The 25,293-nt window shown below is 41.5% G+C and overlaps 1 protein-coding gene across 1 annotated transcript; it reads right to left on the bottom strand.

Moving 5' to 3' along the window:
- Window positions 1-547: 547 nt before the first annotated feature.
- Window positions 548-20,559, bottom strand: UBE2L3 (ubiquitin conjugating enzyme E2 L3). The gene is made up of 4 exons (XM_075434773.1): window positions 20,464-20,559; window positions 11,848-11,943; window positions 7,614-7,800; window positions 548-3,360 (listed from the first exon to the last, which is right to left on the bottom strand). The coding sequence occupies exons 1-4, from the start codon at window positions 20,488-20,490 to the stop codon at window positions 3,206-3,208; spliced, it is 465 nt and encodes a 154-aa protein (XP_075290888.1). The 5' UTR covers window positions 20,491-20,559; the 3' UTR covers window positions 548-3,205.
- Window positions 20,560-25,293: the final 4,734 nt, after the last annotated feature.

Below are 25,293 nucleotides of genomic sequence, written 5' to 3'. Positions count from 1 at the left end.
TTTAATACCAGAGCTCAGCTTTTTATGTAATGTGACCTTATTTTGACAGATTTTTTTTTTAACCTTATATTTAACACTTAAATGGCTCCACCCGCTAGCCAATGAATCTGCTCTGCTCACAATCGTCAGGACGTTACACCCTGTCAATGGCTGTGTGTGCTTTCTGCTACCTGAACACCGCAGACACAACGGCAGTCTTACCTGAGTTAGTTCCACATTGCAGACAAAAAATACGTTTTGCAAATTCCATATTTTTAAACGGACAGCATTAAACCCCGAATTTTCTTTTAAATTCAATGGAGTTTTAAATGGAGAACTGACTAAAGGACTACTGAAAGACTTCTAGATAGGGAACCTTTCAATTGCGTAAAATGTACCGCAATAGGGAAGGAAGTTTGTCAGGGGATCTATGAAAGCTTTAAAGACAACACCGAGTTCAAATTAAAAACACATTCAGACCACTGCCTACAAATGTCATTGTACCAGGATACTTCAACAAGAAAGAAGTCTAAACCCCAAATCTCTCTGAAAATAAAACCATGCCACAGAACCTTTGAGAGCAATTTTTATTAGGGTAGCAGAATGGAATTGCAGAAAGCCTATACCAGTACTCCTGGGTGTAGTTACACCAGTATGTTGTTTTTATTTTGGATATTAAACTGCACATTTAGAATTCAGCATGGCTTAGGGAACCAGAGAGAACAAGAGCTTGATTTCCTGAGTTAACATAGGACTTCGTACTTTGATTTGTTTGTTCTCAGACTTCAACCGTACAATACCGTGTCTGACCTCTGTCTCTCTTCAGAGGGCTGCCTACAGACAAAGCTGTCCCTCAGGTTACACATCTCATCATTTAGGAATTGAACTACGACGAACACACCAAGAGAAGGGACAGCAATCTCTGTCTTCTCTGTGACCTCAGCAGATGCCATCGGAACAGCTGGTGCAGCGCTGCGGTAGGCCCGTACGAATTGGCCGGAGTTCCTCAGTCACACAGCCCTTCTGGTTCCCCTCCACTGGCCTCCCAGTCACACCGATTCCGATCAATGCAGTCTTCGACCTGAGAGGCTTACAACCAGAAGGTTCTACTTGTTAGTAGTAAGGAGGGCAGCAAACTAGTGCTATAGTTTTAAATAAAAAGAAAATTCAGAGAATGGCAAGTTGCCATGCCAACAGACATGATCCAAAGGTACAGTGACTCACGTGATGCAGAAGTTACACACTTCAGTTTGACAGATAATTTGGCATTATTTTATTATGAATCCGTGTGAGCGTGAATGAAACAAAATCAGTACCAACTTTCTGCAAACGAAGACACAAAAATGTGAAAATTTGGTACTAGACAGTGCTCTCACAAGCATGAAAACACTTAGGAAATGTAAGTTTCCGCAAATAAGGTGAATGTGGTTTAACTTTATTTACCTGCCAAAGAATCTGTCTAAGAACACTTAAACATAAAATTTCTTAGCTCCCTAACTTATAAAAAAAATTTACTTCCAACAGAGGTGAGGTACAGGGCTGTCATTGTTTACGCTAAATCGGAAATTAAAGCCGGATGAGAGGGATGACTGAAGAAATAGCAAATATACAAGACATTAAAACCAAAAGAGACCTACCGCTGACACACTAGTTCTGAAAGGTTGCAAAGGCAGAGCCTGTATTAAAAATGAATTTCGGAGTACAGACAACCATCTGGGTGCGAGGGACTTTCTGCCTCCACTTCCTGCACATCAGAATGATATGTGCTCCCAGATACCTACGGATTTCTGGAGATAATCTGTGTACTCAACAACATACCCAAGTTCGACAGGCAGGGAAGAGCTGGCAGTTTGACTGTATGGCAGTTTGACTGTGGAGCTACGATCACACTGCAGACTGGGGAAAAAAGACAGGCAGGCAGGAGAAAAGGAGCAGAGACAGTAAAGGATGCTCAGTTCTGAACAGAATGGGCTTCCTTCAGCATGCGCAGGTGTGCCCTGGAGCAACGGGAAAACAGCTCTGCCTCGTGAAGTTAGAATGATAGAATGATACTCGCAGTACTCATTAAATCATCCAACCTGCGTGCTTCCGAAGCGCGGGAGCAGCAGTGGGGAAGCGTACGCCGCGACAGGTTATTGCTTAGTCCTGTTCTCCCCCCACGGTCGGTAAGAACTGCACAGCAGCTGGGCAGGGAAGGGGCACGAGTGCCAGCCCACAGCGCACAGACGGCTCTTACACACTCTGTTCCGAGACGACTAGCAGTGCTGTCAGAGTTAGCACTTGAATTCAAAATTAACGTTTCCAAAATATCAAATTTTAATGGAAAAAACCCAGTTTATCACTTTGGTACCTCTTGGTCCCCAATTTCTGAAACTCTTCTAAACTGGTCGTCGTGTTGTTCTGTGCACGTTTCCCCAGCTGCTCTGCATAGCTATTAAGAATAGAAGTGAAAGAAGTTTATAATCACATTCCACTACTCGCTTGCTACAGATTTTTTTTTTCCCCAGAGATTTCCAAAAGCAGGACATAAGCCATAATTTAATTCAATGACACACACAAAAACTTGGGTTTCCCCGTTTAATAAACATTTTGTGGTAACATCAGCCAGATTTACATAAGACCTGGACATTATTTCTGATTGTTTTTGTGGAGTTGGTTTGGTTTTTGTTTATTATGTTACAAACTGAAGTTAAGGGGAACTTGCAACAAGTCCCACAAAGCACAGTGCAACATTTAGAAAGAAAAGTAAACAAAACTGCCAAACACTCAATCGTTTTCTGCCAGAACTGGGATATTTTTTCTAAGACATCAGTTTGGGGAGGGGGATAAAATTCAATGAAGAATTAAATGAACTCAAGATAGTGGGAACTGCAAGGAAAAATAAGAAATGACAGCCACAACCTTTTCAATTTAAGGGCAGAATATAAGTCTAGATATTTTTGATAAATTCTGACAAGAAAAAGAAAACAGCATACTTTAAAGTATATTGAAGCAGTGATTTTTAAACAAAGAAAGCAGAACTAGAACATCTTAAATTTTAATCCTTTCTTTACAGGTTACCTAGCCCACTTTTGATTAAGAAAACTGTAGAAAGTTAGTAACAGCCACAAGTTAACACCAAAAGGTGGCACTTGTCAATTTTCCATAGAGTCCTGCTTTGTGGGGTGTCTCAAATGCACTGCTCCGATCTTCTAGCATACGTTGCTGACATCACTTGTGTCAGATTTTAGTCCACTGGTCGCTTTTCACCATATTTCTTTGTAAACTCTTCAGCGTTCTTACAGAATTTTTTACGGTCCTTAGAGTATTCTTCAGCTAGGTCAGCCCGAAGGGGATGCTCGGGCTGTGGATCATTCACCAGTGCTATGAGGGACTGGATTACTGTCAAAAGAAGTATAAATACTGTCAGATACTAAGATGGTTAATTTTTTACAAACCAAAAAGTAAGCAAAATTCCCCAGTAAGAAAAGAGCTTTAACTGCATTTAAAGACTTCCCTATAAATCTCCGTCTTTTCAAAACCAGAGCATGAATAAGCTATAGCAATATGCCAAGATTTAGCTCAATGACCATGAATGAACACCAGAAAATCGTATTTGTAAACAAAATCAGCTTGAATAGAGATCAAAATGCACTACAAATTATTTCCCGTGTAACTGGCATCCTATCTGAAATACCCTCCTATGGCTAAGAAAGAAACTAAGTTTCACAGACAAGTTCATCTAAAAGGGATTGGGTAAAGAGGGAATTCCGTCACGAAAGATTTTTTCCTAACACCTGTCACAATGATGCAACTGTAACTGGGCCTGCTTTTGGAAACCATTTTTTCCAGCTTTCTTTTTCTATGACTCTTCCTTCCCCTACAAACAGAAGACAGTTCTTCCCCTTAGTCTATGCTGCCAAATACACCCTCTAGCAGAGATACACCGGGCAAACAAATTGGTGAGAACTGCAAGATGCTTTTCACCCCACTGTTAACAGCCGCTTCATCAGCGTTCCCCTATCGCTTTCAAAGGAAACGACATTCACACAATGGCAGGACCAGCTGGGTAGGTGAGGAGAGAGCAGTGCATGTTGTCTACTCGGCTTCAGCAAGGCTTCTGACACTGTCTCCCATAAGATCCTCACGAGGAAGCTTGGGAAGGGTGGGCTGGATGAGCGGACGGGGAGGTGGATGGAGAATGGGCTGAACGGCAGAGCCCAGAGGGCTGTGATCAGCGGCACAGAGTCTGGTTGGAGGCCTGCAGCTAGTGGTGTCCCCCAGGGGTCAGTACTGGGCCCAGTCTTGTTCAACTTCTTCATCAGTGACCTGGATGAAGGGACGGAGTGTACTCTCAGCAAGTTTGCTGATGACACAAAACTGGGAGGAGTGGTAGATACATCAGAAGGCTGTGCTGCCATTCAGCGAGACCTTGACAGGCTGGAAAGTTGGGCAGAGAGGAACCTGATGAAGTTCAACAAGGGCAAGTGCAGGGTCCTGCACCTGGGGAGGAACAACCCCATGCACCAGTACAGGCTGGGGCTGACCTGCTGGAGAGCAGCTCTGTGGAGAGGGACCTGGGTGTCCTGGTGGATGACAAGTTGACCATGAGCTGCCAAGAAGGCCAATGGTCTCCTGGGGTGCATTAAGAAGAGTGGGGCCAGCAAGTTGAGGGAGGTTCTCCTCTACCCTGCCCTAGTGAGGCCCCATCTGGAGTACTGTGTCCAGTTCTGGGCTCCCCAGTTCAAGAAAGTCGAGGAACTACTGGAGAGAATCCAGTGGAGGGCTACGAGGATGATGAGGGAACTGGAGCATCTGTCCTATGAGGAAACGCTGAGGGAGCTGGGCTTGTTCAGCCTGAAGAAGAGAAGGCTGAGAGGGGACCTTAGAAATGCCTACAAATATCTTAAGGGTCGGTGTCAGGAGGATGGGGCCAGACTCTTTTCAGTGGTGCCCAGTGACAGGACAAGGGGCAACGGGCACAAACTGAAGCAGAGGAAGTTCCGTCTGAGCATGAGGAAGAACTTCTTCACCCTGAGGGTAATTATTATATTAATAATACTTTGTCTGAGGTATGTTTGTGCTACCCAGAGTAATACAAAGCAGCACCCCGAGGGCGTTTTTAAAGCAAGTGTAACAAAACTCTGTTAAATTCCCACATTGCACACTACAGCCAGCTGCCGCCTCCCGAACCCACGGAAAACACTGACACCTCCACCATCCAGCGGCAGGGAGCTCCTCAGCTCAGCTACGCACCGCGTGAAAAATCAGAGCCTGTTGCTTGTTCTGAAACTGCTACTTAGCAGTTGAACTGGATTCTCCCTAGTTCCGCAGTGTAAGTTCTAACAATACTTATCGCTCCAGTAGGTGCTAGAATACGAGAGTGGCTTCTTTCAGAGCATCAGTCTTTGCATGCTCATACTCTTTTCCACCCTTACCTGACAGGAATGGGGAACATACTTCAAAAAAACCCAGAAATACGCTTGTCACTGTATTGCTATGCAGGAACATTTCTTACCACAAATCAGAATTTAAACTGAACAAGCCATCTAAAGAACATAGGCCTGGTACTAGCTTACTTCACAGGAACTCACCAGTCCTGGACTTATGACAACTGTCATCATATCAATGACTACTTATGAAACTAGCATCAATACTGCAGGTGACAATCCCTTTTCACTCAGTAAAACATGCTAAAACACTACAAAGGAAGTGTTATTGTGTTATTAAGGTTATTTAACACACAAGCCAGAAAAAATGAGGACTGTCATAACAGGAATTGCCTCAGTATCCACAGCATTTAGAAATTCTACTGTCACAATGGTCTGTTTTAATATTAAGCATAAATTAATAAAAAGTACAGCACTAAGATGCATGTTTAGTACATGAAAGGTGAGTTAATGATTTATGATAAACCTAATCTCTCCACTTTCCTGACACATGACTGATCAAAACCAATCACTTTGATATTGCACTAACGATGCTGCGTTATATCCTTGAGGAAGGCTCAAGCAGCAAATAGACTGAAGTTTGTTTTTCAGTAACAAGAAGAGTTCCAGAGAAAAAGGAACAGACACTTAAGCAGGGCTGTAATAACATTGTTGCAGGTTCATACCATGATGTAGTAACAACAGACACTGAAACTAAAAAGACTTCTTGATGAAAGAGTGAAAAAGACAAACAAAAGACCACAAAACAGCAGAAAATGAGAGATCTGCCATATTATGGTACCCAGGGTTTGTTCCAAATTCTGATTTTAGCATAGTTTTTACTCTCTCAGAAAAAGAGAGAATTGCTACGTCTCAGGGAGACGCTATTTCCTGCACATGCAAACGACTGGTTCAATAGTTCCAACTAATATCAACTTGCGTTTCAATGGGTAGAGACAACACGTTTTTCCTTTAGTTAACCAGAGAAAGTTTGCAAGATTAAGACAACTGCTAAGGCATTAACAGAAACCTTCCACATACTGCTTCCATTTCATCTCTCCCAAGGATCTCTGTCCTGTATCACCTGGCATAAACCAACAACAAACCATAAGATTTTCACCCATCTATTTAACAGGTTTTTCCTGCTGCCACCTCCGCTTTCCCCCAACATTCAACTGCTCGATCTTTTCTGAAAGAACTACAGGAATTTCTCCATTTTGCCTTTGGGGTAAGATCATGCAAACTGTAAGTAGTTTTATTAGCACACAGAAGTACATAGAGAAAAGAGATCTCAAGTACAGCGTTGTTTACTATCAGGAACACAGTTTAAGTGAAAACAACCTTAAAGAGGAAAAGAAATACGTTCTCCTACAGAGCAAGATACTTCAGTGCCACTGAAGCACTGGACTAAACTGCTACTGATTTGAATTTATATTATTAAAAAATATGTAGTTCTTGCAAGGATGCTTGCTCTTTCTGTATGTACAATAATAAATGCTTAATATTAAGCTAATCATTACCTGCCAGAAAACATGAAATTCTCACCCGAACAACTAATGAAAGCAACAACAACAGAAAAAAAATACTCAGATAACACTCTCAGTCTGCCACAGAACTTGATGAAACTTTTCCTTAAAATATTTAAATTCTTATCCAAAGGCACTCTACACAGTAAGCCTCACAGCAGTGATCTTTTAAGAACCAAGAGTTAATTTGTGTTATGATTTCAGGTTGTTTATGACTCCCTAGATATTTCAAACCATATATTCAAATCACTGAACCACATGGCAGAGATTGTAAAATATTCAAGGCCTTGAGGTTTTAGACTCCTTCTTTCAAACATCCAGGAACATACCGAACACCTCTGGATTATAAAGTCAGTTTAAAAAGAAACACAAAATAACCCCCCCACAAACTACCACCAGAATTTTCAAGTGTGTCGAGGACACAACCTTAATAAACTCCTCAGTCATGGAGAATCCGGTGGTTTCCTGGAGGTGGACACGCCATGTGCCAGTGTCATTACCTTTCGTTCCAATAGCAAAATGAGATTCCAAAAGAGCCGCACACTGTGCTCACAACACGCGATTCATGACACAAACTGTATGACAATTAATATACCGTAAGAGCAGTGACCAGCTGACAAGCTGAAACGCTATTAGCTCTACATTTAAACACAGCACGAAGTTTCTTGATACCCAGTTCCTTCTTCACATGGAGTCCTACCTTGGTCAGTTTTGGTTGCTGGCTTCCAGTTTTCAGCACTAATTACTGGCAGACAAACCTGCCCCTTTTCATCGATGTTAGGGTGATAGATCTTTGTTTTAAATGTAATCTTAGGAGGTTTGAATGGATATTCTGCTGGGAAGTTGATTTCGATTCTGAAGGCTCCTTTATCATACGGAGGATTGTCCTGCAACAAGAAGGCAGAATGTCAAGAATCTGGCATGTTCCAACGGCTACAATGAAGAAAAACCACACTCCAGACTTCGATCTATCAAATGATGTCTTTTAAAGGCACCTTTTTCCAACACTTACTGCCATATCTGTGTGTCAGGAAACATCAAAGCCTGTTTGCTGAGAGAGAGGCAATGCAACCTCTACAACATTTGTATTCACCCTGGAAAAAGCAGATTACCATTGCTCTGAAGTTGGCAGACATTTCTACTAGTAAGAAAGCATCCAATCCCATTTACTCCAAGCTCAAGGTCCTACCTAACAAGTAGCTTTACTCCCAACTTTGTACTTCAAAAACCATTGTAAACCCTTTCTGAGATACAAACAGGAAGCCTGACAAGGAAAAATGGTTTCACTAAACCTAGTTATTTTAGGTGTCTCAGAACACAGTAGTACAAACAGCAAAGAAATTTGATTTGTCAGATTCCCCTGTATGTTCCAAGACGTTTTTGTGCTGACTACACAAAAATCTGCTGAGCATTCATTGGTACTAAAAATAGATATTCACTGCGTCTGCTGATGAGAACATTCTGAATTCGTATGCAGTTTTAGCACACACTCTTATCAGATCATTTTTGAAGGAGCGTGATGACAGAACCATGAAGTAAGCAACATAGTTCTTTATGCTGAAACAGAAAAACCAAGACCCAGAATTTCATTTAAAAAAACCTGTTAGACTATTGATACTGCTTCAAATACTAACTGCAGAAGAAAAAATAAACCACTGCTACATTTAAAAGCTTACGAAAATACCACTCTGCACTGAAAACAGTAACTACAGCATGAAGCCTTTGCAAATACTCTGGGAACAAGAATAAAAGGATGAGAGTCTCCAGTTGGTGTAAAGTATCATCACACACATTCTTCATTAGCAACCAGACCATTCCCTGCAATCAAACCCACTCCAGAAGTTTAACAAGGTTTACTAATATTTGGGGGTGGGGAGTGCTCTATTAAAATATTACTCAACAGAAAACATTTATTCTCCATATGGAGAAGTCTGGTTGTGTGTTTCTAGGAAGAACAGCAGAATTTTTGCAGTCATGGGAAGAGGTAAATAGAGTGGCTTTAAAATCACTCTCGATCCAAGCAATCCTAAAAGCTTTGGAAGTTTAACAAATAACTTTTTGGTGGTGGTGACAACATGAGCAGCTAGTGCCCTCTCCCCCCACGGCTCACTTGTTTGTACCTCCATCGCATGCTGTAATTTGTGAGGCCGTTCAGTGAACTGGGACGGAAACTGATCTGGCTTAAAAACGCCCATTTTCTGCTTGACTGTCAGTCAGAACAGTTCTTCACTATAACTCACCAATATACTGAACTGAACGCGTATGTAAAGGGTTGCTCATGTTTTAAATAGACAAAACACAGAATATTCAAGCAATTAATTTTCAATAATTTGTTGTATTTATTTTGACACTGACAAGGGAGAGAGTCTGAATTACAAATACTAAACAGAAATGACAAACACAACTCACATTCACCTGGAGTATTTTTGCTCTGCCAAAGTTTATCCACAGCAAACTGTTTTGATTAACTGAAATGAAATTCATGGTACACCAATAACACCTCTTACAAGAGCAAGGAGCCTGGGGTAGATAGTCTCATTTTGATGTTGAAATCAAACAAATAGTGTACATTTTCAACATACAGTACATCAACTATCTTATTCTACAGTTAAGAACAAGAAAAGAAGTTGACAAGCTATCTTTAAACTGCTTCTCAATTGAGCAAACACCCTTGAAAACTAACAGTTTTTCTGAAGAAGAAAATACACTACATACAAGGAAGACTTTTAAAGCAGTATCTTTCACAGTAATTCTGCATGAACACTGCTAAAAGTATTAACCTTTGTATCTTTCACACCTTCATTAAGAAGCTGACTAAAACAATGTCTAGTTATAGAGTTTAATAACCAGTAACTGGTTAGTCCTACTAAAGTTTGAGTAATATGTCTTTAAATCCTAAGCAAGAACATTTTCTAAAATGGAAATAGCAGAACTTGCAATAGAAATACTAGAAATAGTAGAACTTCAAAAGCAAAAACTCAGCAAAAAAGTTAAACTTGCAACCAGCTTGTGTATTACACTTTTAAGTCAACTCCAGCATTGCAATAGCTAAAAAAATTATGCTAAGACTAAAGCACCTTCTCTAGTGTATCCTCAAAATAACCATACTACTCTTTAAACACACACCGCTTTATTCATTATTACAATAATTTCATGACAAAATTCCCTCTTAACCATACCAGTAATGAATTTAAGGCTATTTCCCTTGGAAAAGGGTACATTATAAAGCAAAACACAGGTATGCAGCCCCGTTCACTGCAGCAATGTTTAAACACTTGTGACGTTGTGAACCTTCGCAAAACAAACTCTAAGCTCATACTCTGGTGAGCAAAAACTGTTAAAAATAGACGCTGTACACCACATAGTGCTGATTTTAACAGGAATAAACAAGCATTTTGGTGCTGTACACCACATAGTGCAGATTTTAACAGGAATAAACAAGCATTTTGGTGCTTTGCTTTACTACTCCTATTTACCAACCTTATACTGCTTCAAAGTATTATCAAGCAGTAAACTGTTAGACACGAACCACAAATATCAGAGTGGCTTATTAAAGTATATTGTTTGTCAGCTCTGTCAAATTTTAATGTCAAATCCTGCTTGCTTTATTTGCAAGAGTAGCCTCAACCACTCAAAGAAATTACTTGCAGGAACATAAGTAAACAATAAACTAAACGTATTCTACAGTATCTAAAGTGCAAAGGCCTAGCCATTATCTCAGCCTGTATGATCTGAACTCGGGAACAGTCTCCAACCAACAAAGCAGAGAAAGTGCTAAAGAGATGTTCCAAAGTCTTACAAAAAGACAGATTTACTCTGGTCAGGGGCCCTTTTCCTTAGCACCCAAGGAAAAGCACAACTGATGCCCTAATGGCACAGCCTCTATTGCTGCAGACTCAAAAGCAGCTCACATGACTCATGGGCCATGGCAGTGGGAAACAAAGAGGGTGAAATTCAAAGTGACTTCAACCAAGGAATTCAACACACTAGATTTCCTGCTTTCCCTCAGTAATAAATCCCTCTCTATTTGACTAATACAGTGGTTATCTACTTCTATTAAACTTTCTCTTGAAACACAGTAGAGTTTTATAAAATTAAAGTGGTGGTGGGGGGGTGGCAATAATTAATGCCTACATAAAGAGACATTCTTTTAAAGAGCTCTGAAAATTCTGAAAATCCAAACCTTTTCCTTGCTTCAAACTTTTCCCAATACTCAATACTTTATCCTAGAAGTAAATCTAGTGGATTTAAAAATATATATACTCAGGAATAAACAAAATATTCAATACCTCAGGCTTTTTCCTATGATAATGTAGATTTTGTACTTTTAGCTTAATGTTGTAAACTACAAACTTCATTTGCTTCTCCCTCCCAACACCTCTCCCAAGTAACCCAGTGCCACCACTGAGTCCCCAGCCCTTGCCAGCTGCAGCCATGCGTCAGACCGGGCCTGCAATGATGAGGCATCCAGGCAGGTATTGATCAGAAGTCTAGAACACCTTTTGATTACATATGGATTTTAATTCACACTAGTTATAAGAAACACCTACTAACATTATCAAACTTTGACAAAACAAAACACAGAAGACACTTGAACAAAATGAGACAGGAAGTTACACCATTTGCCCAAGATTACACAAGATGTCTGAAGAGAGACAAGAATTAAATCTGGGACCACACTTCAACCGCTCAGAGCATGTTTAAGATGCTGCAGTATAATCTACATAAACTTACGTTATATTTATAAATGACTAGCTCCTGCACAAACCCGCAACTCTGAAAGCCAGGTTTTATAACCATAAAACAGATTCTTGTCAGGGTGCAAAAATTATCTAACGGTCGCTAGCAGCACTACTAAACCGTGGATTTACGAGATACAAATAACTCCGATTTTATTTTAAAGCTCATTAGAATAAGGAATAGTCTATACTCACAGGAACAATAAGCCCTTGCCAGGTCAATAAATTAGCTTCATCAACCTGGATATTACGGAAGTTTTTCATTCCACATTTGCGGATTTCTTCAAGCTCCTGAAAATCAAGCAAAGTGTAAGTTAATAACAGTATTAAGCAAGATGCTCATATTTATTTTTCAAAATGCTTAGAGGTCAATGCGGGTTTCTTTAATGTTAAAGAAGCCTGAGGTTAGAGTGGTGGCAACCCACACAAATAAGAAAGAAAATTTTGCACCTGTAAGAAGTAAAATTCTCTGAGACAAGGTATTAAAAAAACCCCATTATTTTTGGTATATCAGGAAAAGACAAAAATGCCTTGCTATTAACATCATTACAGATACAATTATGTGGAAGTATTTAAAAAGTGCATGTTTTCATATCTCAAATGCAAATCAGTAGCTTTGGTAACAGACTCCTAGTAACTCTGCAAAGCACAGAAATAAAGGGCATCTTAGGACTTGTCTGAAGGAAAATAATGATTTGGAAGAATTACTTGAAAACAGTTTTAAACACAGATAAAGTCACTCAACAGGCCAACTGTTTTAACTTAAAACTAACAAGTTCCTGCATTACCAACTTAAATTGATGCAGACACAGAAAAATATCAATCTAAGCCAAACTAGCCTTATTTAGACCAATAACTTGAACAGCTTTATCTCCATTTAGTACCTCAAAGTTAACAGAATATATTAAGATACCTCTCTTTATAGCTGTTACTGCTCTTGAACAAGGTACCTTTCTGCACCAGTCAAACAATTTTTGATCAGCTAGTGATCTAGGTATCACCAAAACAAGTATTCAGGCATTTTGTATTTAAAATAATGTATAAGCCCTAGTGTAGCAACTGCTTCCTGGACTATTTCATAAGACCAAAAGAAAAAAAAACCACACCTCAAGGTTCCACATTTTCCCCTAACAATTATAGCCCTTTGCTGTTGAATTTAGAAGTTGTATCTTTAAAGAGAATTTAACTGAATTCAAATTCAAAAGTCATCCACAGTAAACCACAAAACTTTCCCAGTGCTTTCAAAACTGAAGCACATGCCTGTGTGTCTACACAAGCTAGGAAAAATGTTGCTTATATAGCAACACTGGTGCCCCCTGCCAGCACACAGTTCTTTGCTGGGTGCTAGCGTATTTGCAAAACCAGACTGAATATTATTAGCATAAAAACATCAAGTACAAGCAAAGGCACTATACACGAAAAACAAAAAAGATCAGTTTTCCTGGTACAAGTGCTGTACTGTCCAGGTTTTTTTTCCCCCTAAAATAGCTCTGTGTTCATCTTAGATCAAACCTTTCTGCATCTGACTGGCAGAGATTTAATATGCGCAGTAATCTCTTGCATAAACTTAGCATCATGATAAAATGCAAACCCAAAGGGAAAATGAGATTTCCAAATGCACATGAAGCAAAAATCACATGACAGCCACACATGAGAAGACGAACATTTACATTCTCACCCACTGCACCTATGAAAGCAAGAGAGTACTCAGAATACCCAAGTTTAACCTTGGAGTCCTGGATATTGAATTGATGCCCAACACAGTCTGCATGACACTAACACCGACTATTTAGTCTGGGCCTGTGGATTAATCCTGAAATTCCACTGCTGCTTGATTTATGCAGTATCACAGACAGTTTGGGCTGTTTTCTAAAAAAGGCTAAGAGGATTATCGTATTTCCTGAAAGCAGGAACACATATAAAAATCACATAAAAATAATCCCATGAAGCACCTTTACAGGGATACATAGCAACCCAAAATATTCAAAAGAAAATAATCTTTATTATCTCAGCTTTGCGAGATCCTTTACAAGCATTGAACCTGCACATCCACAGCGCGCTGTCGAGCTGGCTCAGTGCACAAAGCAGCAGCTCCGGCGGCGTCCGACTGGTACCAGAACGGCTCTTCCCTGCCAGGGTCAGGAGAGCAACTCACTCCGAACAGGGTTTTGAACAGCTCACGCTCTACACGTACAAAACTGCCAAGTCCTGGCAAACCACTACTCCGCAGCACATAAAAAGGATAAATCCCATTCCACACTAGATGTCACACATCAAACATTGGGAACAAAATAAGCTAATTAACCAGTACGTATTTAAGCATGAATAAACATCATCACAAGTGCCTTCACTCCAAAACAAGGAGAGGAAAATGGGTTTAGACAATTTTCTAGCTACTATAGTAAAAACATCACGCATACGACAGAAGTCTCCCCTGTAATGTCCCAGTGGGAGTGCAGCTTCCCTGCAGAAGCTTTTATCACAGGTTCAGATGATAGCATTACGCTGCTCCTGGCCCTGAGAACAACTGCCCAGACACAGAAAGGGAGGACTATGACTACAATTTAGGTATGTTATCAAGGTAATAAAACAAATTAGAAAAGCATGGCTTCACATTACTGGAATATTAAACACCTACATCATATAATTAGATTCAGGTTAAAAAATTGGATGCTGAACCAAAAAATGTCAGAATCCAGTACAGAGATTACTACAAAATTGTAAAACTTTATCCAAAAGCAAAGAAATTTTTTTTTTTTTAAAAAAAGCAAATCGGTCCCTGTTTTTCCTCAAGTTCACCACACGAGAGAGGGAATTAAACAGCCTAAAAGACACTAAAAAACTAGTAGAAAATGATTCAGGATGTCTTCCTCCTTAAACTGACATGTGAAGCCTTTGCAGGAATTCACTTTCAAAATCAAAGAGTGGTAAATTACTGCAGTGTACCAGGACTATATCGCGTGCTTCTCCTTCTGCCGCCTTGGGTCCTGCGGTGACTGACAACCAACAAGGGGAACAGATGGGGATAAAGCGGGCAATTCTTTTCGGCACACACAGGCATGGCTGCAAAGGTCTTGGAGAATCAAGCCTACCTTAGCGGAGGACTTGCTGCTCAAGACGGGTTCCAATTTACAAAAGAAATTACTCTTCTTATACTAGAAGTGTTTAGGACTTCATACACCACTCCATATTAATTGAATCCCTGCTAGGCTTATTTACGAATAGGTGGGTTTTTCATTCTCCTATCCGCACAAATACAATGTAACACTGAACTCGAAAGTCAGGCTTTTAGGGTTTTTGTGCCTTCCTGCATCAGTAAGAGATTCAGCATGCACAATTTAAGGGGGTGTGTGGGTTGTTTTGGTTTTTTTTCTGGCAACTGCCAAAACCCATAATAAAGATGTAATTGCCTCAGAGCTACAGAGGCAGACACAACTACTGTATAAAAGTACTGTTAAAGTGAATGAGCTACTAAATACTTTCAAACAGCACTGATTAAAAGTTAATACTGCATTTAATATGGGCTTGAGCAATTCCAAAGGGACAAAAATTACTTTATGAGGTAAAAGGATATAGTCCAGATATCTATTTCACAATAATACTTCTGAGTCTAGGCAGACAGTAAATAGATTAATTCCTTTTGTTGTCCTCCACCCCTTAATTTTGTCAAGTAACATAATTAAGGGAGTACAGGAGGAGTGTAACTAAAGGTTAGAAGACTACCGTACAAATTTTAATCAGTCTTCCATTCCCCACTCTGTTATCAACCTTGCACGTGACCTTGCTGCAGTGGTTTTCCCACTTGTAAAATAGAACATCTTTTTATTTCACAAGGCTCTCTTGAGATGTGATGTTTGTAGTTTGGATATGTTTAAAGAAAGTCTTATACAGAGCACATGAAATGGAGAAAATACTGTTTCACAAGTAGAATCTGGTCTTCAAGTACAATGCTGAAGGTAGTCACAAAAACACATACTACTCATGTATAATCAATAAGGAGTTAAAATTTTGATTTTCAATATTGTGTAATCATTTGCGCTGTTCAAAACAAAAATTACACGTTTGAAATAAAAAAGAAAAGTTAGTGGCATCAACTTAAAATGTACTAAGTCTTTTAAAAGCCCTGCAACTGTTTGCCCACACATCTTTCAAGTTTTGGGATGTCTCTAAAAAAATCCCAAGCCAGACAGGAAAATGCAGTGAAGACAATCACTTGTAAGAGTGCAGTTCAAGAATATGGCAATAAGTGTAAGAGCTCACACTGACATTTCTGCATCAAGCCCAAAATGCTATTATATGCACAAAGAAAAACAAAAGTCTACTGAAATAATACTAAATCGTGTTTCTCTACTGTTTACAATTTATGCTTACCTGTTCATAAATGTATTATCTAAGAGAAGTGTGACAAAGTTCAACAGGCTCCAAGACACTGACAAGGAACTGGCCAGGTTTACTTTCTGAATCTTATACAGTACAGACAAGTGTTAGGACACCTTAAAATCAAATTTAATAGAAAACAAACAAACGAACAAACCCCAAAACACTACAAACCCAACCAAAAAACACAACAAAATTCTAGCTCTTCTATGAACTATTATTAAGTTTCCACTGCAACATTACAACCCTGTATACTCACATGCCTTTTATTCACTGAGTAATGCTACTTAACAGCAAAACTACTTTCATTTGATTAAAAATCCTTTTGTCAATTCTCAGTTTCAAAAAAGGAAAATGAATCAGTATTCTCACTTCCCTGTAAGGACAATCATGCATTGCTCAAAACCACATTTCCCTTGTTACTGATAGCCAGTGTTTGGATCAATTTAGAATTGTTTTTCAAATATCAAAGTAGTTTACAACCCCTTTATTTGGAAGGGTTATGGTGTTTACAAGACCACAGCATACTGGAGATTGCAGGCCATCTACAGCAAGTGCCTGGGTGTGACCTTGTGTTTGTATTTTATCATGGAGTTCAACAGTGGGATAAATGTTTCACTATGCAATTATGGAAGCAGAGTAAAAACAGTAAGATTAAAACAACTGTCTACATACCTCACTTCATATGTGACGTGTTATTTACTCCTTAAATCCATTTTCAGTTTTTAACACTAAAGATACTTCTGAACATCTGAACACCAGGAAACAGAAGCAGCTCCACACTGAGGACACGACAGCCTTCTCAAACCCTACCTGAAGCCGCCTGTTGAAGGTGCATCTCAGTACCACGTGTTACTACACCACCAAGTAAGTACTATGGCTATCCAGCACCAAAATAGCCTTCCCTTTGCAACTACCCACTACCTCACCACACAGCATTCAGCTGCGGATCTCGCACGGAAGACGGCTTGTTTTACACTAGTGGGTGGCAACTGTGCAAAGCGTCTCATTGAAATCTCTGGCATGTCTCTTGCAAATCTATGTTCCCTATCACACATGTTTGGAGACAATTTGCTTTTTACGAGAAAGGGTCGTGAAGCAAAGTAGCTCCCTTAAAACAGAAGCCTTGGATCCTTTCCTAAATATCATTACTCCATATTTGCCTGTTTTTACCCTGAGAAACTGTCTGCAACAATATATCCTTGACAAAGGCTGCTTTATTCCACCTCTCACATTTCATGAGGAGTCAAGATCTGACAGCTGTGGCTCTCTGAAGAGGTGTAATGGTGGCTCACAGATCAACACTTCACCTCACATGTTGCTGGAGTATGATTCATTAGCTGTGTTTACTTCACATTTTTGCGAACCTAGGTGTGCTCCTAGATGGGCACACCTCTGCTGATTTTTTGTAAATCAGTAGAGAAAACTTCAGTTAGACTATCTGAATAACAGGCCTGCAAAAACAGGCCATAAATAAGGTCCTGGCCGAGGAAACGTAATTCACTCAGAGCCTGAGAAAACAAGACCATCTTCTTGTTATAACTTGATTTCATGTTTAAAATCGAACTGTACAAGTACAATGACAAAATTCGTAATACTTCTTTCACAAGGAGGTTTGCAAATTGAAGATACAAATGGCTTCCACAATATGAAAAGGACACCCATTTCCACCTGGAAAGCGGAAACTACACCCATACTCCCAGTTGTCAACAGGTAGACAGTGTCTTATTACGAATTTACTACATTCCGTCTCTTTGAGCCACTGTGATTAATATGAATAACTATGATGCATGACACGAGTCCAGAAAAAATGCAGTACTTCAAAACATTGGCAAGACCTTAAGGAAATGGGAATTGCTTTATGTGACCTATAAAAGGTTCAAAGTTTATTCTCAATTACCAAAGACAAACTCGACATTTAGCTCAAGGCAAATACAGTTAATGCTTATCCTAAATTATTTTAAACATGAGTGACACACTGAAAACCTTTTGTTTCCCTCAGTTATAATCACTCCTCATTCTGCGACCCCAAGAAAGACACAACACCGACTCTTCTGTATTGCAAAACTCCCAACAGTGAAAGACTTTTTAAAGTGGATCTGTGAATTTGGAACTTAAAATAATGGTATTAGGTTGACACACATGCGAGTTTGTACCTTCCAAATATCATGCTGCAGTAATCCAGATTACATCATCTGTACCAGAGCTCTACTTTGCTCCTACTGAGATGAATGGCAGAACTCAAAGGCATTTGGGCTGACTCGACTCTCCAACAGGCACGAAGGTAGCTGCTTACTTAATAGCCTCTACAAATCGTGACAAAGCATCTCACAGCTCTCGAGCTGGCACCAAACCCGCACACAACACGCACAACCCACAAACATCATGCAATAAAAATGAAAGTAAAAATGTAAGAAGGGAGCTATCGATACTTCCTTCCTTCCTACACCACTCCCTCTGAAAAGCAACTGCCACACTGCTTTTCTAGAAGGAGGTCACGTTGTCAAAAACCACTTTTATGACATCTTAGTGAAAGATTAAAGTACTAACACTTTAGAAGTATAGAGGAACTGAGGTGGGGGAGCTGAAAAGCAAGAGGCACTACAGATACTAAGAACAATTTTTCTGGCCTTCAGATTTTTATGTTCCATTTTAAATTTAAAAAGAAAAAAATAATTGGAAATGTATTTTTTTCCTACCAGAGTAGCAGTGATGTGCTTTTGAACAATTAATGGATTTTTTCAGAACAGGCAGAAGAGCTGCCTTACGAAAAGATTAAATTAAATGGTTGTTTACTATCTGAAACTAAGGGGAACCTTATCTGAGTATGAACCAAGACATATTGATTATGATACTAAAGCTGTGACAAAACATACCAGCTATCAAGAAAAAGAAATAAAAAAATGAATCCAGTCTCATCAGGATCCTTAAGGACAATCAAAGGTTTATGTCTACTGATTTAACATATATGAATGACTCCACACACAATGCATCTACCATTCAATGTTTAATCACTCCATAGCACATTTAAAACAACAAAACTAGCCTTATGAAAGCACTGCTCTGCTATTGGTTTCTTCAAAAATGACCAAGTTCTAATGGTTAATAATATATCTGTGCAATTAACGAAATGCAACTTCAAAGCCTGCCATCTATGTGCCCTAGTGAAATCCCAGCCCTATTAGAGGTCCATGTCCTGGAAGCCAGCTCTAAAACTGATATTAAAAGATTAACAGAATGGCCCACGTACTTGTCAAATCCTAGTGTGTGGTTATGTTGCACCCCACAGGTTTTTTAATAAGATTAAAACAGTTAACAGGGTCTTTCCCCTGTGTTTCACAGGACTAGCTGGTAAAGTCCATTGATTTATGTTACAGGCACTTTGCATGCAAATACTGTAGGGTATTACCATAGCATTTTACAGACGACTAAGTTTTATGTCGCTATGTACGCATGTCCTAGGCAAATCCCACCGCATACAGTCTGCGATGTTAACTGACAATTATACACAACACATAAAATAAACTTGTATGCTTTGGGGGTAATGGTTATCACTTTCTTTCTCAGAAGTACCTTACTTCTCCAGCAAAATGATGAGGAACACAGTCCCGAGCAGTACGTCACAGCGTACTACGCGCGCTCCTGGTTAAAACCCAGCTGAAGCCGAGTTTGCACGTACAGCCATGCTTCAGAGCAACCAGAACAGAGACAAAAACATCACCACGTCTGCAGCGACAGGAAACTTCTGAACCCAGGTCCACATTTCAGCGCGGCAAACCTCTTACTCATACAAGGAAGAGGTCGCTCTCCAAAACAACGAAAACGAAATTATTTCACCCCTGGGCGTCTGGGGAAGGCTCCTGACCCCGGAAACCGCGGAGGGAGCGGAGAACACCCCCCCACCCCGGCAGGCCGCGTCCCCGCCGCCCGCCGAGCCCTCCCCGCGGGCAGGCCCGGGGACCGCGCCGCGGCACCGCCGGCAGCGGCCCGACCCCTCACGCCGCCCAGGGATGGCCCCGGTCCCGGGCGGGGGCCGAGGCGCCCCGGCAGCGGCGTTTCCCCCCCCACGGTCCTTCCTCTTTGCTTAGTCACCGCGGGAGCCCCCCGAGGGAGGGGGCCGGCCCGGCCCGGCCCGCGGCGCCCGCCGAGCTCCCCCGCCCAGCCCCGGGCGGCCACGGGGGCCGCGCAGCGCTGCCGGAGCCCAGGGCGGCGGCGCGGGAGACAGCGAGGCCCCTCACGGCCGCGGCCTAGGTGCCGGCTGCTCCCGTTCCGGTCGCTCCAGCCCGGGGTGCCCCCGCGGGGAGCAGGCCGCTCCCGCCAGGCCGCGGCCGGCGAGCCGACCCCCAGCACCCGGAGGGCCGCCGGGGCCGAGGGGCGATGCCCGCGCCCGCCCGCCCGCCGGCCGGCCCTTCCCGGCGCGGCGCTGCCTGTTACCTTCATCAGCCTCCTGCTGGCCGCCATCTTGGCTCTGCTGCTGCCGCCCCACAATGCACGGCGGCGGCGGGCCGGGCGCCGGAGCCCTGCGCTTCCTGGGGCGGCGGGCGGGGGCGGGCTCGGCTCGGTTCGCAGCGCCGGGGCTGGGGGGGGAGCGGGCCCTCACGGCGCTGCCCGCGCCGGGCCGGTGCTGTAGCTCAGCGGCTCGGGCAGCGCCGGTGCGGGGCGCGCGACCTCATCCCGCGGGGAGAGGGCGCGGGAAGCATGCGGCGGCGGCCGGAGCCCGCCCTGCGGGCCGGGGGCTGCTGCTCCCTCCTCCCTCCCTTGGCCGAGGGTGGTTTAGAATCATCGATCAGTGCTTGAAAACGCCGGTGTGCTTTTTTATTTACCGTGCCTCACCCCAAGTTCGGTATCGTCCTCCTTGGGGGGAAAAAAGACAACGACCCTCAGCTATGGGTTTCGTCAAATAAGCCCACATTACGTTTAGAGCCCTTCGCAACCTTTATTTCTTAGTTTCTTCAAAGAGTCCGTGAGAAGAGAGGAGAGGGAGTCTCTGGTTCCAGCCCAGGCACCCGAGCCCACTTCTCGGGCCCATGGCTGGCCTTGCCGTGCCCAGTTCAACCCAGCCTCGCCCCCGAGCTTCCAGCCCACCGTGGCCTCCTGGAGAAAGGAGAGCTGGGGAAGAGGAGATAGCATCGCTGTCAGTATTAATCAAAACTGTAATTTGCCATGTGCTTTTTAGCTCTGTAACGGAGCTCTAAATGCAACTGCTGCCCAGCTCTGATCCTGCCCAGCTGGCCTCCAGCAGCCGCTGTGGGAGCCGCTCGGATGTCCGACCACCGGTGCCCGGGGCCGTCGCAGGTGCCACAGGGCAGCCAAGGCACAGGGCTAGCAGAGACGTCGTGGGACGTGGGGTACTATGCTGTATGACATAAAAAATGCCACCAAACATCTGTGTCCAGGCACCTGACTTGCTCCCTAAAACATTCTCTGGTGACTCAGCGTACTCAGGAATTACTCCAAGATCTGCTCTATTGAGGAGCGGCCTTATTTCCCCCTTTCCCCTTCCCACATGTCAGTTGATGTCCTCACTTGATCCAACACTTGTTCTATGGAAAAGCTACTTTTGTCACCTGAAAAAGTTCTAAGCTGTAAAAAAAAGCTTTACAGACTGAAACAACCCAAAAAAAGAAATCTTGTGGTTATTACAACAGGCTTTCAAAAACTCATAAAAATGCAACAAAACTTGCTAATTATGAAGCACAAGATTCTAGTGCGCTATCTTAAAATTATTCCCTGAAGAGCTATTTGATAATCAGTATTTTGCATTAATATAATTCTTCTTGCTCCAAAACTCAATTAACATTTGTTAGTGAAGTAAGCTATAGAGCACCTACAGGAACCTACTTAATACTCACCTACTTCATATGGGTATTATTAAATGGTTCGTAAATAATTATATTATGATCTTCAAAGATGTTTAATATTATGATAACTTTATTCTATTAGATATTTAAAGGTTATAGCATCCATTTTACTCAAGGAAAACGGAGGCAGAGGAAACTGAAAACAAGAAAGGCAGCCCATCCCGGTGAAGAAGCAGACAGATGCAAAGCAAGGATGCTTGCTGACTGGCTGGAAAAGTTACACACGTGCCAGGCAGGTACGCAGTATGTGAAAACAGAAGCTGCAGAGACTCTGAAGATTTGTGATGTGCTGCTGAAATGGGATGCTGGTGGTGAAGATTTAAAAATGTTGTCATCTGATAAAAGGGCTAGTTCAGATTATATGCTTCTGAAATGTAGAAATACCTAAATGTTATACCATGGTAACTTGGAAGAACGGTTCTTACAACTTATTTTCCAGATGTCTACAAATATGAAAAACAAGCTGCTTCAGATGTTATCTTGACTTCTTTATTTGCCAAAACCCTATTCATATCTTCAACTCATTTTTATTTGACTACATAATTTTCCAAGACCACCATATGTCTTTGAGTATTCGCTAAACATTTTTTTCCCCTCAAAATACAGCTATTCAGGCCCTTGCCTATACCTTCACTGAGACACAGCCACCACGCACAAAAGACAGTACTAGAAGCACCACAGGGAATTCTGAATTTACTATCTGTAATTTTAATCCATGAATTTTATAACTTGTAAGACAGTGTCAGAGGTATCTGTGACAATTATAAGATAATCCGCATTTCCTTTGACAAGAAAAAATACCACTCACACTACAACTGACAATAACCCAGCCAGTTCTTAAGAAATCCTTGTGGAGTGTAGCTGTCCTCACAAATTGCCACTGAATGTTGAAATCCTTTATTACAGCAGGGTGTTTCAGAAGTTTACACAGAACTAGGCACATTTCACTACCTGCTGCCAGTATCCTGGATCCTTCCAGCGTCTCGTTTCGGATGGGATCCAGGGCAGATCCTATGATGCTAACACTGAGGCATATCTCGTTTATGACCCAGGGCTGTCCAACCCTACTCATTGCTGGCTCTTGCCTGCATGCCGGTTGCTGGCAGTCGTGACATGCTGTCGTACAGTCTTGAACAAGCAGCAGGAATTTCCTTTCAGACAGATTTTCATCAATTATGCCTCTCACTCTCCTGTTAGCAACAGGACCCAGGCCATTAGTTATACTGAATTTTGCAGATGGTTCTGCATTTTTTAACCTGTTGTTTGGTGCAGTTTCCAGGTTGTATCCATTATTTTACTTGACCACAAAGAGTGTCCAGAATACACATTTCCACTGTTCTAAGGAACGCACTTGTTCAGAAAGTCTGTTTACACAGTTTCTTTTTTTTTGAAGTTGAACTGTTGAGCCACAACACAGCCCAAGCCTTGAAAACTTTAGAAAAAAATTCTCCTTGCTTATTTACTGTTATGACATGGCCATTTCAAAGAAAACAAAACGACTCATGAAAACTGAAGGGGAGGAGGAAAGAGTATAAGAATGATTTTGTTGCTGTATGAAACCTTGGCACCCCCATATCTTGCTTACAAGATGAACAGGTCTATACACCTCAAGAAGAATACAATGGAATTAGGGAAGCTAAAGAGGAGGGCAGGCACAATGATCAAGAGGGTGGAATAGTGCCATATTAAGAAAGACTAAAATGGCTGGGGCTCTTCCACCTGCATAGGAGCAGGCTGAGAAAAGATACGAACAGGGCTTACAAAATCATAAAGGCAGTGGCTAGGGTGAATACAAGTTGTTATTTATCAGATCTTACAATACTAGAATGAAGGTAGACACAGTGAGACTAATTGGGCATTACTAACAGCCACAGACAGTACCTTTTTTCACAGCAGGTAATTAATGCCTGGAACTCCCTACCACAGGCTGTAGTAAAGGCAATAGTCAGCAGGTTCAAAAAGAAACCAGTCAAACTGGGTAACAGATCTATAAACAGATAAAACAGAGCCATGGAATCATCATTTAACATCTCTTATTGATGCCCACTCATAATTAAAGATGCTTGGGAGTACGAGATGAACAGACTGGGCTTGCATGCTGGTCCCTAAACAGAGCATCCCTTACTGCCATGGACAGAGAGAGAGCAGGGGGCTAGACGGACCTCGGTTCTGGTCCAACAGCACACTCCTCATGTTCGGGTTTCCTTGGATATGCTCATTTGCAGAATGTAGACAGAGTTCAGATTTCAAACAAATTCTAATTGATTCAAAACACGTTAAAGGGATCTACCTGTAATCCACAAGGCCAGAACTCATCTCTAGGAGCAATTAAGATAAAAAGTTATAAAAATAATAAATGCCTTAAAACATTATATGCCTCTCCATTGAACCCGTTAAAGGTAAAATGTATAAAAAAAGAATGAAGACAGGCTTAATTTATTTTTTGTTGACAATCCTTCATTCTATATCCTCGTAAAATTGCCAACAAGTTTTTATATAGGTTTTCTTGTTCCTTCAGTTTCTTAGATGTCTAATGACAAGCATTTTAAAGCAATTAATTATGTATCATGATTATCTGACATTTGTTCTATCAGGTAACTATCCAGTATAGAATTATAAACTCATTTTCTTCTTCCTGCATTTTATGTCATGTACTTTATTAAAGCGATTCTGTCCTACGCAGGCTCCTTTCCCCTTGAATGCAGTATTTCTTAACTGTTTATGAAAACCTAAATACATTAAGTCCCTTTTGTCTCCAAGGGAAAAGAAAAAAAAGAAAAAGAACAAAAAGGGAGTTCTGTTCCTTTCCTTTGTCCTAACAGTAAACACGTATCAAACCCCAGCTCAAGTCAACACTGCACAAGCCCTAGCAGTTTCTCCAGCTTTTTTATTCCCATGGATATACCAGCTCATGACTGATTTGTTTCATTCCTAACTGTGAACTGCTACCCCCTCCATCAGTGATCACATAACTCCTAATGGACTATGTAGGAATTTGCTTATGTAGAAAAGTCATGCGTGTCACTGTGTTTTAGCTGCCTTGTAATGAAACACAGCAGCATGAAAGAGCGGGTGAGCCTGCACCCAGGCCCTGGTCAGCACGGCACAAGCAGGCACAAAGCAGAGCAAATACGGAGAATTGCTCAGCAGGTGAGAGCTCAGCTCAGAATGCTGAGCAATTCTGCTCACCTGGGCCCAGCATCTCCAAAGTTCCTCAGAGCTATGAAACAATTCGAAAAACATTCTCTTATAACTGTGTGATTGTTTTTGGTAGGAAAACATTTAAAAATAGCTTTAATAAAATCATTGCCAAATTACACTGTGTTTCAACAGCAAATGTTTAAGTGTGCTCCTGGAAACTGATGTACAGATGGCGAGGGGAATGTACAAAGTATTACAGCAA

Source organism: Opisthocomus hoazin, chromosome 13 (genome assembly GCF_030867145.1).
Source record: "Opisthocomus hoazin isolate bOpiHoa1 chromosome 13, bOpiHoa1.hap1, whole genome shotgun sequence".
Lineage (NCBI taxonomy): Eukaryota > Metazoa > Chordata > Aves > Opisthocomiformes > Opisthocomidae > Opisthocomus > Opisthocomus hoazin.
This window is presented reverse-complemented; position numbering and strand designations above follow the sequence as displayed.